Source organism: Lissotriton vulgaris, chromosome 2_1, assembly GCF_964263255.1.
Source record: "Lissotriton vulgaris chromosome 2_1, aLisVul1.2, whole genome shotgun sequence".
Taxonomy (NCBI): domain Eukaryota; kingdom Metazoa; phylum Chordata; class Amphibia; order Caudata; family Salamandridae; genus Lissotriton; species Lissotriton vulgaris.
The window spans coordinates 504891759-504906171 of NC_141687.1; the positions used below are offsets into that span (position 1 = coordinate 504891759).

The following is a 14413-nucleotide window of genomic DNA, read 5'->3' on the forward strand; positions in this document are numbered from 1 at the left end:
CTCTCTGTCACCACTGCCACTCTCTGACTACTCATGCCACCCTCTGGCCCACCCATGCCACCCTCTGTTTCATCACAGCACCCTCTGGTTGTCCAGTCAGTGTACATTATTGTGGCAACGCAAGCACACCTTCCCTGCCTCAAGTGACCTGAATTAATTTGGGGCTGATTAATGTGTCACAGAATATTTTTTTAGCTGGCACCTGCTTCCTTAGTGCTTCCTGATTAGTGAACTTTTGCACTTGCTAAGTGCTTTCATTGTTGCAAAATTAGTTACAACACCTGCCCTGCCCCAACTGACAATAATGAATTAGGGGCTGATTAATGGATTTGAACTGCCAGCCTGGCTCCTGCTTGTCTCCCTTAGCTGTAATTCAGGACCTTTGTGGCATATGTGTAACTATTCTGAGGTTCAGAGCAGGGTCACATAATAGTTGCAACTGGCAACTGAACTCTGGAGGGGCCCCTCAGCAAGCACTACAGGAAATGGCTACTAATGATGAGCCTGAACTTTTGAACCTGGTAAGTAGTTTCAGTTTTGATTAGATCGTATTTCTGCAATTTTGCACTTATTCGCGGGGCGCGAAGTTGTACTGGGAAGCCGCGAACTCACGCGAACAGTGCGAGCAGTGCGAGCAAAATCCACTGCTCGCGGATTTGCGGATTTTGCGGGAGATTCGCGAATCTCGCGGATTGCGAATTTCCCAAAAATCCGCAAAATCCGCGAGCGAAACGGATTTTCCGCCCATGCTTAGTTTAAAGTCAAGTACGTGTACACTATGACATCAGTAATTCTTTTTCTCGAGTCTCTCGTAAAAGCTGAGGTTCATTTCTCTTTGAGAACCAGACCACTGTCCTAATTACCCTTCAGCCTCATCTCTTCAGGGCAGGAGGCCGATGACCTCTATGTATAGGCCTCGAGGAGCTATACCATGAAGGCGGTGCTACAAGGAGCTTCACGAGTCCGCGTCTGCAGTTGTTTTTGTGATGTGCATGCTGGTTTGACCCATTTAATCTAGGAATGCATCCAAAAATGAAGATGTGAAACTTGTTTATAAATATCCTTTTTGGGGACACTGTTGATTTGGTAAAATCAAAGAAATGAAAAAAAAACGCATTTGGGGAGAACTACAAAGTGCTAAAAAAGATAGAAGAAAGTGAAAATCAGTAATAATGAAAAGAAACCTATTTCAAACGTGGCATGCCACTTCTTTCTGTGGCAGATTATCCGTGGACTATGCAACATAATAAATACAGTAACATTTGCACTAAAATTTACAACCTAATAGAGCAGTAGAAGGAGGACAGTATTTTAAACGTATATGTCACATTTAAACAATTTTGCTTTAAGTGGACACCCACATATATTCTAATATGAATATTGAGCTCCTGTACTGATAAACAATGCTTAAACAGATGTTAGGATTACTTTGAAAAATGGTAGCAACACTGCCCCTACCTTGAGATTGTCCGGAAGCTCTGAACGCCCAGCATACCCGGGATTCATTGTTATGAAGACAGCACACGTGGGATTCAGTTTCAGTTCGGTTCCTTCAAACACCAATAAGGAAGACCCTGCACTGATACCTAGAAACAGAGATGAAATCAGTGTCAAGTGTCTACACCAAACTACCTTTTGTAGTATGCAAAGTAGTACTGCAGTGATACTACTTACTACAAAATGCAATTCAAAGATCTACAGGTGGGAATCTCCACCTCCATCTCTCCTATACATTCTATGCGGAGAGTTAGTAGTGAATACGGAAAACACCAAGGGAGAGGATGTAAAAAATAGGGAAAAATATCTACTACTAAATGGGAGGGGTTTAGGGAGGAGTAACAAGTGGTTTAGAGGAGTGCTAAGGAGGCGTTTAAGGACGAACATGCACCCTTCCACATAAGAGTAAGCCCATTCCTATTAACAAGCTACACTTCTAAACTTTCTACACTCAAAAAACGACCTAAAGAAGATATACTTCAGCTGAGACCCGGAGGAAGTCCAGCACCATTTATGCCCAGCCACTGGAATGGCAACACCCTAATGGAGGCAGGGCCTTAAAAAATAACCCCATAGGAAATAATGTTAAAATTATTGATTTTGATTATTTAAAAGTTTACACATAAATTGCATTTCTTTTTAAAATATTATGTATCTAAAATTATTATAATAACCTTTTATTATTTAAAATAAACTTATCTATTTTGTAAATATTTAAATTAATTTGATTTCAATATATAAGGTTTTGTCATTTTTAATGTATAACATAAAAAATAAATGTTTTACTTGAGGTGAGATTGTTTTAACAAAACTTCTAAAAAAATCATTTTCTTTTAATATATTAAAGTTAATTGTATATTGAACTCAAAATGATACTAATACTGCAGTCACATTTCTTTTCTTTAGTTCTACATTTAAATAAATATATAGAAAGATCTACATTATTATACATTAATGTTTAAAATAAAAAAAATTTACAATTCTTTTAAAAATGGATACATTTTAAAATGTTCCCTATATTTTCCCATGATCTCCGTCCCAGTGAGGGAGAACTCCACCTACACGGGGACAAGCTACTAATAGGTACTTTAAACCTGTACATTTGTCTCCACTCCTTGTTTTATCATGTGGCGACATACATGTCTACATTATGTACTAAATATACATTTGGAAATGGTGAACAGACAAAAGTAGTACATTTACTACCAAGTGTAAGAGTATGCTTACTAATTTAGATTTCCTCAAATGTAAATGTACCTTTGTGAATAGGCCCCTTTGTTTTGAAAACATTTATTGTATTGAGTTGATATGGTTCATTTAATGCTGGGCCGAAAACAAAAATCAGTCTTAGCAAAAATGTCATAACCAGCAGCACACTGAAGGAGGCTGTGATTAGAATTGGGACATGCATGGGTCATTGCAGCCCAACCAGCTCTGATTGCAGCCCCAGACATGCAGCCTACACTACCAGGAAAATGCCACTCACAATGGCAAGTCTGGCCTTGAGAGGCATATTAAGCCCCTGAGAACAGGTAACATTTACGAAGGTCAGCAAGATACATGCTGAAATGTGCAGATCAGCACGTCAAAGGCAACAATATTATACAGAGCAAATGGTACATGCAGCAGGTGGATTGCAATGCAGGTCAGCAGTCCATACAGCGGCAAAGTTCAGGAGGAGGGTGTGTCAGAAGGAAAAGGGATCAGGAAAGCGGAGCTGGATGAGAAGAGCAGAGAGTTTATATTAGGAGATACAATGAAGGGTAACAATGAAACAACAACACAAATGTACCTCTTTGGATAGTGAGAATTTGTTGTGCAACCACTGAAAGTACTTCCAGGTCAATTCTGTTAAACTCATCAAAGCATGCCCAGGCTCCACAGGAAAGCAACCCCTGGAAAAGAAATTTGTAAAACACAGATCCACTTATTACTAAGCCAAGTCTGTAGACGTTTAAGCAACTGATGTAAAGTAATATCAAACAAAGGGTATTCAGCGTAAAATAAGGGCAGGTTTTTGCCAACAATTTGAGAAATTTTGAGGTACCCAAAGAAGACCAGAAGAACTTGTAAAATGAACAACTGCCATTTATGGACGGACGTATATGCACTACTTTTCTCAGATGCTTTGTGCCCTTGCCTCAACAAACTCCAAACGCACACACCTCCGTTTCAGTAGTGAGTCTGAGTTTTGAATGAAGCATCAATGGCACAGCCAAACAGCTTGAATATTGATTAGTGCATACCAACAGACAAAAAGCAAAGACACACAGACGTCTTTTACAAAGATCAAAACCTTACAGTCGTCTAAGCCCTCAGACCAATAGATATACACACATATCCACACACAAACTAATCGACATACAGACACACAGGTCATTAAGGGATTCATGCACACAAGTCAAGAAAATACAATCAACTGTGAATACAAACCATCAGAAACTCCAATTAAAACAAGACAAAACACATATAGGCATTCACACACGCACAAACAAACATGCATGGGACCAGCCACATGGACTAACAGGCATGAAGATGCATGTCCCCATAAACCAGCAAACATATGGGGCACAAAACATACTCACAGTCACTAACACACACAGCAACTAACAGAGGTGGCACAAACAAAGAGACAGTAGAATTCACAGATGTGGGAGACATGATAAATGAGCGCATGGATGGATGGATCGATGCGTAAATAATTCTGGAGAGTTGCAGTCTTAATCTCTAGGCCTCCAGCAAAGAATACTCAATGTGAAAAGGAGAAAGGAGTGGAATGATAACACTCATTCGCTTGGCTTTACCTTCGAGATGACTGTCAACACTTATTTCATTCTTGCTTTCTTCTTGAAGAAAAGGTCTCTGATGGACACTAACAAGGGCACCATTGTACACAGACCAAAAGATATGGATGCCCTCATACACACAGACCAAAATATATATGTACAAACACGTATAGACACCATTGAGCAGGCCGGCATTTAAAGTAAGCAGGCAAATGGACAGACAACCAGGCACACAGAATAGCAAACAGATTAACAAACATCTGTACACAATCCACATACAAAGTCTCCCAATGGGCACTGTCACAGACACCAGCCATGTAACCACAGACAGCAGGCATCGACACACAGACAGGGAGTATAGCAACAAGGGGTTCACCCAACCAGAGTCACTGGGACCTGGGTAGTTACAGTACTGAGAGGGAGGGGTCCCAGTAAAGGACAATCAATTTATAAACATAAAAAATGGAGAAACAGTGGATATGAGATAAGCCTACACTGTATTTATTCACAATGTAGGTGCGTATTCAATATCATAACATTGAATGAACATTCATAAACTGTACAGTGCCCCAAGGGGTTAGGGAAGTGATAAGGTGAGGATGGTGTGGATAAGGAATAGTGACTGTAAAATCAACCAAATGGCGCAATCGCAATTGTATGTCAATTTTAGATGTAAACCAACAAAAGACCAAAGGTTCAGTGCATCACTTAATCAAATTCATACTTCACATAAAACATCAATGTGTATCAATAATGGGGTGAAGCTGAAAACAAAGAGACAGTTGTCGACGTTTCGACCCTCTAAATGTCGCAGGATTTAGTTGTACCCTTGCTTCGGGGTCTTCATCAGGACGGGGTAGGGGCAGGCAACCAAATTAATTGTTGCTCGATGAAGAGTACAGATTAACTCTGCCTCCGATGCTGCACTATTGCGGTGTTTTTTCGATGTTATACACGAACGGGGACTTACATATCAACGGTCTACCCACGGACTCTCCTGCCTGAGCTTATGCTTTATCTTCAACTACGATCGCTCATCCTTACTACCTGAGGGCCTTTCAGCATCAACACAGCATGATTCGAAGCTAACAACATCAGAGGTATCTCACCCTGTCTACTCTCAATCTGAAGACGAGCAACAATTAATTTGGTTGCCTGCCCCTACCCCGTCCTGATGAAGACCCCGAAGCAAGGGTACAACTAAATCCTGCGACATTTAGAGGGTCGAAACGTCGACAATTGTCTCTTTGTTTTTCAGCTTCACCCCATTATTGATACACATTGATGTTTTACGTGAAGTATGAATTTGATTAAGTGATGCACTGAACCTTTGGCCTTTTGTTGGTTTACATCTAAAATTGACATACAATTGCGATTGCGCCATTTGGTTGATTTTACAGTCACTATTCCCTATCCACACCATCCGCACCTTATCACTTCCCTTACCCCTTGGGGCACAGTACAGTTTATGAATGTTCATTCAATGATATGATATTGAATACACACCTACATTGTGAATAAATACAGTGTAGGCTTATCTCTTATCCACTGTTTCTCCATTTGTTTATGTTTATAAATTGATTGTCCTTTACTGGGACCCCTCTCTATCAGTATCGACACACAGACAGGCAGTTGGACAGATGGAGTGAGTTGTATAGATTACACACCTGCAGGAGGCCAGGCAGACACACACCAACCCACTAACAAACACAAATGCATTCAGACCAACATACATACAGGTATGCATGCTAATAGAAATTAGGATGTAGGTTGACTGGAGCATGAGCTCTAGTCAAGCAGCAACCGCAATCCTAGTAAGGGTAAGAGGCAGGGAAACTCTAAAATAGCTGGTGCTTACCCTCTGATAGCATGGTACAGAGCAGTCAGGCTTAGCATAGAGTCCATGTGTAAAGGATGTGTGCAACTCTTCAAACAGAACAACAGTGAAAACACCACACAAAAAGATTCCACAACAGGTTAGAAAAATGGACTTCATTTAATAAATAAATCAAGACCAAAACAACAAAAATACAATAGATAGAATTTGAGATATACATATTTAAAGAATATTCTGTGAAATAGCGTCTAGAAGCAACGAGCGCTTACTTGGGATATTTGGTCGCGCCGGATCTGTACAAAGTCAAAAGTTCAGGCCCACCACGATGGAGAGCGAGCCAGATACAAGGACCCAGTGAGGCCCGCTGAACAACAGTATCTTGATCCTGGCTGCGTCAACGTCAAAGATGCGTGGTGCATCCAAAGCGACGCATTGGAGTTGAGTCATGCAGTGGCAGTCCTAATCCGCGCAGCAGCGACGATGCATCAGCTCCAATGAGTGAAGAGCTGCAATGCAAAGTTTCGGCATAGTCATCAAGGATGGCATAAATGGGGATCTGAAGACCTTGCATTGGGTAGAGCGTCACACAGTGGTAATCCCGAAGCCGATGCATCGGAGCTGAGTAACGAAGCTTTGACAATGCGCGGGTTCTGATCCATGCAACAGAAGCGATGCACCAATTCTGATCCAAGCAAAAGGAGCAATGTACTGATTCTGGTCCGCACAACAGGGGCGATGAGCCAGTTCTGATCCACACAACAGCAACGATGTGCCTGTTCGACAGAGGATATAAGTTTTTATTTTTAAGCAAGAACCTCAGGCCCAATTGCAAAGGTCCAGGACTGGGTTGGCACCACTTGGCAGGACAGACTCACTGATGACAGAGTCCAGGTGCAGAAGCAGATAGGTTGGAAGTCTTTTATGTCCCTTAGACTTCTGATCAGGAGGCGAGCCAGCAAGCCCCTGGAATCACTCTGGGTTCAAGTGATGCAGGTCCAGGTATTCTCACGCAGGCAGGGGAGCAGCAGGCAGCAGGGTAGCGCAGCAATGCAAGAATCTAGAAAAGCAGCAGTCCAGCAGAGTGGCAGTCCTTCAGCATTGCAGCAGTCCTTCCTGGTAGAGTCATCACAGGACCAAAAGTGGCGGTTTCTGAGGTCGTGCACTTATACTCAGTTGTGCATTTGATGTGGGGGAATCTTCAGAGATGCCTCTGGAGCGCACAGAGATCCTCCCTTCGTGCCCAGGCTCCATACACACTTCAGGGGGGTATGCAACCCATTGTGTGGTGACAGGATACAGCCTAATCAGGTGTAAGTGATGCTGGGACTTGCTCCTCTGGCCGATCCTACCAGTATGGTCCATCAAGTCACACCTAAGAGCCCATTGTGTGTGAGTGTCTAGGGGGAACATACAAAGACCATCTGTCACCCCCCCCCCCAAGCCATGTATCAGAGAGAGGTAGTGTGCACCAGATGGCTAAAATAGGAAAATGCCCACTTTCTAGAAGTGCCATTTTCTGAATTTCTATTTAAAATCAGACTTCACTCTATGTTGTGATTTTTAATTGTGATTCAAGAGACACCAAACCTGAAAAGTCCATCTCTTCTCACTTGGAAATTACACTTGTGAAATTTAATATGGTGATCCCAAAGTTATCCTATGGGACAGATAGGCCTTGCAGAAGTAAAAAGTGAATTTGGGAGTTTTTCACAACCAGGACAGGTAAAACTTAAAAGTACATGTCCTGCCTTTTAAATACATTGCATGCTGCTCTCTTGGTTGTCCAGGGCCTACCTTAGGGATGACTTACATGTATAAAAAGTGAACATTTTGACATGGCAAAAAGTTTATCTTGTCAGGTTGAAATTGTAGTGTAACTGTACACAGATCTAGATTTACTTCTTCTCCTGCAATAGTTTGTATTCCATTTTTTGCTGGGCGCTCTCTCTAGGATAGATGGGCTCATTCAGCTCTACTTGAGCATTCTTGACACACTATGGTATGAGCCATCATTACTCCAAGACTTCGTTTGATGATCGCTTCAGCCAGCTGTTGTGCATGTGATTTGGAGCGAATATAATAAACCCATGAAATTCAACCATAGCAGCAGTGTGTTCGGATAGCTTCTTGAGAACATCTCCTGTAACTGCTTTGCATTTGGTTCCATAACGGTTATGTTTTTTTTTTTTTTTTCCCATAGCGGTTATGTTTGATGCCTTTATGAGGTTAGTTTCAGGGTCACATGCCTCAGCTGGGTTTAGTGTTCAAATGGTGGTTTTGTTACACAGGGACGTGGTGTCAACTGGCAGACATTTGAGGCCCAACTTTGAAACCTGTATATGCTGGTACAGTAAAAAGTGATGTCCAAGGGCCTTCTTGCCTCTAGATGACTGGAAAGATGCAATATGATTGACACTTTTGGGTGTGTCTTTACAATAGCTGTGCATTTCCCAAACTGGGCACTAATTAGAAGCACCCGCTAGTAATCTGATCTCTTCAGCTTAAATATGCAGGATCTTTCAGAGCTCAGACATCTACTCGTTCTGTACCACCACCATCTCGGGTCACACTTCTTAAGATGGCAAGCTTTAGAGGTTCACCGTTCACTCTACTCGTATTCTCTGTTGGCAAGGATTACCTCTCGTTCCTAATAGGAACCCTAGGAGCAAGGTGGCCCACTTCCTACTATGTCTACATTCTGTTGGCAATCATCCCAGACTCATCTTCACAATCTGTACGCATCGCTTGCGGCATGTGAACGTTTGTTGAGTGTAGGTGAGGAGATTCAGCAGTAAGCTCTGGATTCCGATGGTCATCAGTTCATATCAGGAAACTGTTGATAGACTCCTGACGGCCCAGCGGCAAGAATAATCCTTTTCATTTTACAATCATTTATTAGAAGATGGAAACACTGTGTTTAATTTAAAATAGGTATTTGTGATAGAAAGCATAGTGCTCACGGTAGCTTTCCCACATTTCTGAAAAAGTCAATTACAGTGAAAAAAATAGATGGCAAATGAAAAATGAGTAAAAGTTATTAGAAGCTGCAAACAGTATGTCGAAGGACACCAATACCTTGAAATAAAATAAAGCGATAAGTCAATTCTATATAGCGGTTGGTGTGTTATTAAAAACGGACACTAGACCACAGAATATAATTGTAGCAGGCCTAATTAAACGGCAAATTGTACAGTTGTACTCCTGTGTGAGGGTGATTCTAGTTTATGGTTTTGGAACGGTTCTGCCTAGATTTAAAAAAACAATTGTTAGTAATCTTGAAGTTTTCTTAGACGTTCCCTGAGGGGCAACTGTGGATTTTCTAAAAACACTGGAGAAATATGCATACGTATTTGTAAAACAACGAATAGCAGAACTGCCTGGATACAAATTCTAGAATTTGTGGTGTTTTCTTGCACAAACCTTAAAGAATTTCCCTAAAGCAAGATAATCCAGTCCGTCGGAGCAGTTGAAAACCACACACTGCTTCGCTACAGCCTTTGCTAAGTCTTTGGTTGTTTCCGTCTTTCCGGTGCCGGCAGGGCCCTCGGGCGCTCCTCCGAGGTGAAGATTAAGAGCTCCGAACAGAGTCCTGAAAATAGAACGAACATCGTGTTACTGTGGGTGAAACCGCGCCCCGGGACCTCGAGGGAGTACACGTAATGCCCCCCGTTCATTAGGAAGGTTAATAAATTACGTTTCCGAATAGAGCAGGTGTAGATTAAGGGAGTAACAGTGTATAGTAGTTATTTTAGCAATTACCAATGACCAGGGGCGGCTGGTGACATTTGAAAGTGGCGAGGCGCTAACTAATTTGCATATTGCACCGCAGCGAGCGAGCGCAGCGAGCGAGCCCGAACCACCTTGCATCTATCCATACATCATTCATGCATTCACCCATCCATCCACCCACCCATCCTGCATCCATACATCATTCATTCATGCATCCACCCATCCATCCTGCATCCATTCATGCATCCACCCATCCATCCATCCATTCATCCTGCATCCATCATTCATTCATGCATCCACCCACCCATCCATCCTGCATCCATCCTGCATCCATCATTCATTCATGCATCCACCCATCCATCCACCCATCCATCCTGCATCCATCATTCATTCATGCATCCACCCACCCATCCATCCTGCATCCATCATGCATCCATCATTCATTCATGCATTCACCCATCCATCCATCCACCCATCTATCCTGCATCCATCCTGCATCCATCATTCATTCATGCATCCACCCTGCATCCATCCTGTATCCATCATTCATTCATGCATCCACCCATCCATCCATCCACCCATCCATCCTGCATCCATCATTCATTCATGCATCCACCCATCCATCCTGCATCCATCCTGTATCCATCATTCATTCATGCATCCACCCACCCATCCATCCTGCATCCATCATTCATTCATGCATCCACCCATCCATCCATCCATCCACCAAGCCATCCACCAATTCTGCATCCATCCTGCATCCATCATTCATTCATGCATCCACCCATCCATCCACCCATCCATCCTGCATCCATCCTGCATTCATGCATCCATCCTGCATTCATGCATCCACCCATCCATCCATTCACCCATCCATCCATCCACCCATCCATCCTGCATCCATCATTCATTCATGCATCCACCCATCCATCCATCCACCCATCCATCCTGCATCCATCATTCATTCATGCATCCACCCATCCATCCATCCATCCATCCACCCATCCACCCATCCATCCTGCATCCATCATTCATTCATGCATCCACCCACCCATCCATCCTGCATCCATCCTGCATCCATCATTCATTCATGCATGTGGGCATGCTGATATGTTGTGGGTATTAAATTGCTTAATAAACGACCATATTGGAATTAGAATTAGTAGAGGGGATCTTATGTTATCTTTACACCTGTCAAATGACTGCATTGTTACTTCATTCAGTGTGTTTAAGAGTTTAGTGAAAAACGTTTTCTGCACAGGAAAATGTATGTTTATTTCGGTTTTCATACTTTTACAGACTTTCTTCCTCTGTTCTAAGTGAAATCTTTTTGTCATCTGCCTGGGGCTTCTTATCTCTGTGCTCTGGGAAGTGCGGGCGGGTTTTCTACACAGTGATATAAGGCCACAATTGTTAGATGGGGCCTCCTCCTGGCATAACTTGTGGATTCGCCACACAGAGGCTGCTCACTTCCACCTAGCCTTTCAGCCTCTGCTTAGATGTATTTGTATAGTGTATACAAGCGCACAGGCTACCCACAGACAATGGAAGCTTGTATTACAATCACAGCTTCCTTTCAAAATTTGCGAAAACTGATAATCACCCGACTCCAGGTTGACTTCAACACACTTTTTTTTAGCAGTGGGTTCCCCATCCTGCGTGAACTCAGGCGAGGTATGCGCTGTTGTGCTCAACGCCGCAGGAGGTCTGAGCTGAGACACTGCTGGTGCTGTGCTTATTTCTCGGTTTCTATGTAGTGGGCCTCCTGGCGCTGAGACACTAACAGTCAGGATCAGCGCAATGTGTCTGATAGAGACAGTGCTCAGGAGCGCGGCCGGAGCTCCCGGACTTGTGTTCCCCTCTCACCCCACCTCGCCGTGGTAATAACTCAATGCCTTTTTTGAACCACCTTTTCAGTATATTTGCCACAAATACATTTTTACATGAAACACGGCACGTGTGTCCTACGCCAATGGCAGCAGAGTGGTTGAAGTGACAGGAGTTGACTGACCAGCTAATGCTGGCGCTGTATGCCAGGATTGGCTGGGGGGGCACCATGACTCCTCGCCCAGTCGCCCTGTGTAACCCCGGGGGCTGCGGCACGCCACCTGGTCCTCTCTCTAAGGGGGAATTCACAGGAAAACGATTTGCGCATGCGCGGGCATGTTTGTGGCCAAAAATACACTTGCGCAGCTGCAGCAGGCCCATCCTCCCCCCCACCCCCCCCCCCCCCACCCCCTGCGCACTCCGGGAAAGTCGGGTGTCTCCCGGTTTCCCGGCCGGCAGATAGCGCGATTTTTTAAAATATTTGTATTTGGCTTTTAGTGACGACGCGGTAGGTCCATGGGGCTTAGTGGGGCTACGCCCCTACGCCCCAATGGACGCACCGCGCCTGCCAATGACAACACACACCACACTTCGGGTTAATAATCGCACTGCTAAAACGTTTGAACTCTGTCAGTCAGGACGGGAACCATGAAGCCCCGTCACTTTTGCTTGGGAATGTATACATAATTATCTTCATCCACGAACGTGATCTTAACAAGCACTGGCGTTGCCAATAGGTCTCGCAGTAGGAAGGTTGGAGCTATTGGTTTTGTAAATGACAAAGCCCTTTATGTTTTAAAAATAAAAAAAAATAAAAGGCATTGTTATTTGCAATTGTATTAGCTCCAACTTTCCTACTGCGAGACCTATTGGCAACGCCAGTGCTTGTTGTTTTCTTTCATTGTCTCTATGTTGTTGCCTTTATGGTGTCTAGTTTGTACTTTTGTAATTTTTGTTACTGGGTCTTGAAGCTTGGCTTATGGCACTATAATTGAACATTATAAATAAAACAAAACTAAAATCTGAACCATTTGTTGCCTTGACTCTGAAGAACCGACGCCAGCAGGGTGAACGTGACAACGCACTTCTGTGAACATGGAACCGACAGGTTTCTGCAGCGGTGACTCAACCCTCTGAGCTGCCTTGCCATCTAAAAGGTTAATGTTCTCATAAATTCCTGCCAAAGAGAAGACCCCGTGTGGAGTTTTTGACATTTTAAATGTAAAAGATATTGACTGAAAGAGTAGGCAAATAAGTGGCCTCCCTACTGTGCCTGGCCGAAGGTGAACCGCTTCTGGGCGCTACTGCGTGGATTAATGCTCTAAAAAGGTGACACAAGTTCGGCACTGAAATCGTAAGTGCGAGGCTCATCACACCTGGTCAGTGTGCATCAGAACCGGTTCGATAAAGAACAGCGTTGTGCTGCGCCATGAACGACTATATTATGTCTATCAAAATTCAGCATGGCTCGGCGGACCTGTAGGGATTGTAGACGAGCAGAAAAAAAATGCACGGAAGATGGTACTCCTCCCCTCCCACCCCCATAAAAGGCCTATCTGCTGTTTGTTTTACACGCCATGATCATTCAACCCACGGCCTCTCAGCAGAGTCTACCCACGGTGGTAATCTGGAGCATCCGTCCTGTGATTACAATGCTATCTCTTGGCAGTGATATCCCAGCGCCAAGAAGCCTTCTGGGTGCCATACGTCGCTTTTAACTTGTCGCTCTAAGATGAGATTCGCACTGCTCTCCACTGGGTCTGAGGCTGCGAGCGGTCACTCGCTCACTAGACAAGGTGGCAAATGTTGACGGTTTGATTCGGTGGTGTATGTGACCTTTGAACTACAGCTCCTACACGCCCACCAAGGCGCTGCCTGCCCAGGGGGCACAAATAATACTGCCTCAGTCACAGAGACGGGGGCTGAGCCGCCTGTCGTGAATTGGGAGCGGGGGTCAGACGGCATGCTGTCAGAAGAGAATTAGCAAAGATTATGTGATTGAATGTTTTCTAGATTCACAAACAAGGCGAGGGGGGCGTCTAAAAATATTAACGAAAAGAGTAAACACCTCAAGAAAAGGTGTGAGGAAACCGGGTGGGAAAAGGAAAAGATTTAAAAAAAAATCTTCCCCTGTATGATGAACCACGTTGTCCTCTTTACCTCAAAAATGTCCTAAAGTGTTTTTTTTTTACGTCTGGTCCTTTAAGCACTTTTAAAGTCCCCGTGCCAGGATGCACAAGGCAGGTCCGACATGATCTGGTTAATATACCTTACGTGTTTGCAGAGAGGCGCCGCGGCGCCCCGTGAGACCTCGGATGTACACAGCGATTCTGCGGAGCCGAGCCATTCTGCGCTTTCCAATCCTCACGGGCATGGCTCCGTCAACAAACGAGGTGCCTCTTACTGGCCACATGAATATTCCTCACGGGCATGGCTCTGTCAACAAACGAGGTGCCTCTTACTGGCCACATGAATATTCTATAAGCCAAAGGCATATTACCCATTAAGAAAATGCATAGCAGCATCACTGTAGCAAAGAATACTTTTCATGCGCACAATAATGCATCGCGTCGCTCTCTGTCTTTGCACATGCCCCCCCCCCCCGCCCTAGTAAAACTCAACACCAAGGTCAAACTCCATGCACAGCTCCAGCTCACCTGCAAAGTGGGGTCGAGTCACAAAGGTCAGGAGAGGGGTGAGGGGATGAGTACGTTACACATGGTAAATTACGCATCTG

At 44.0% G+C, this 14413-nt stretch overlaps 1 protein-coding gene across 1 annotated transcript in view; it reads right to left on the reverse strand.

Moving 5' to 3' along the window:
* DNAH7 (dynein axonemal heavy chain 7) overlaps positions 1-14413 on the reverse strand; it is a 1812153-nt gene that overhangs the window by 1229691 nt on the left and 568049 nt on the right. The window contains exons 24-26 of the mRNA XM_086955398.1: positions 9541-9709; positions 3290-3392; positions 1459-1586 (exon numbers count right to left, since the gene is read on the reverse strand). Of these exons, the coding sequence (XP_086811524.1) occupies positions 1459-1586; positions 3290-3392; positions 9541-9709 (400 nt within the window). The remainder of the gene's footprint in view (positions 1-1458; positions 1587-3289; positions 3393-9540; positions 9710-14413) is intronic.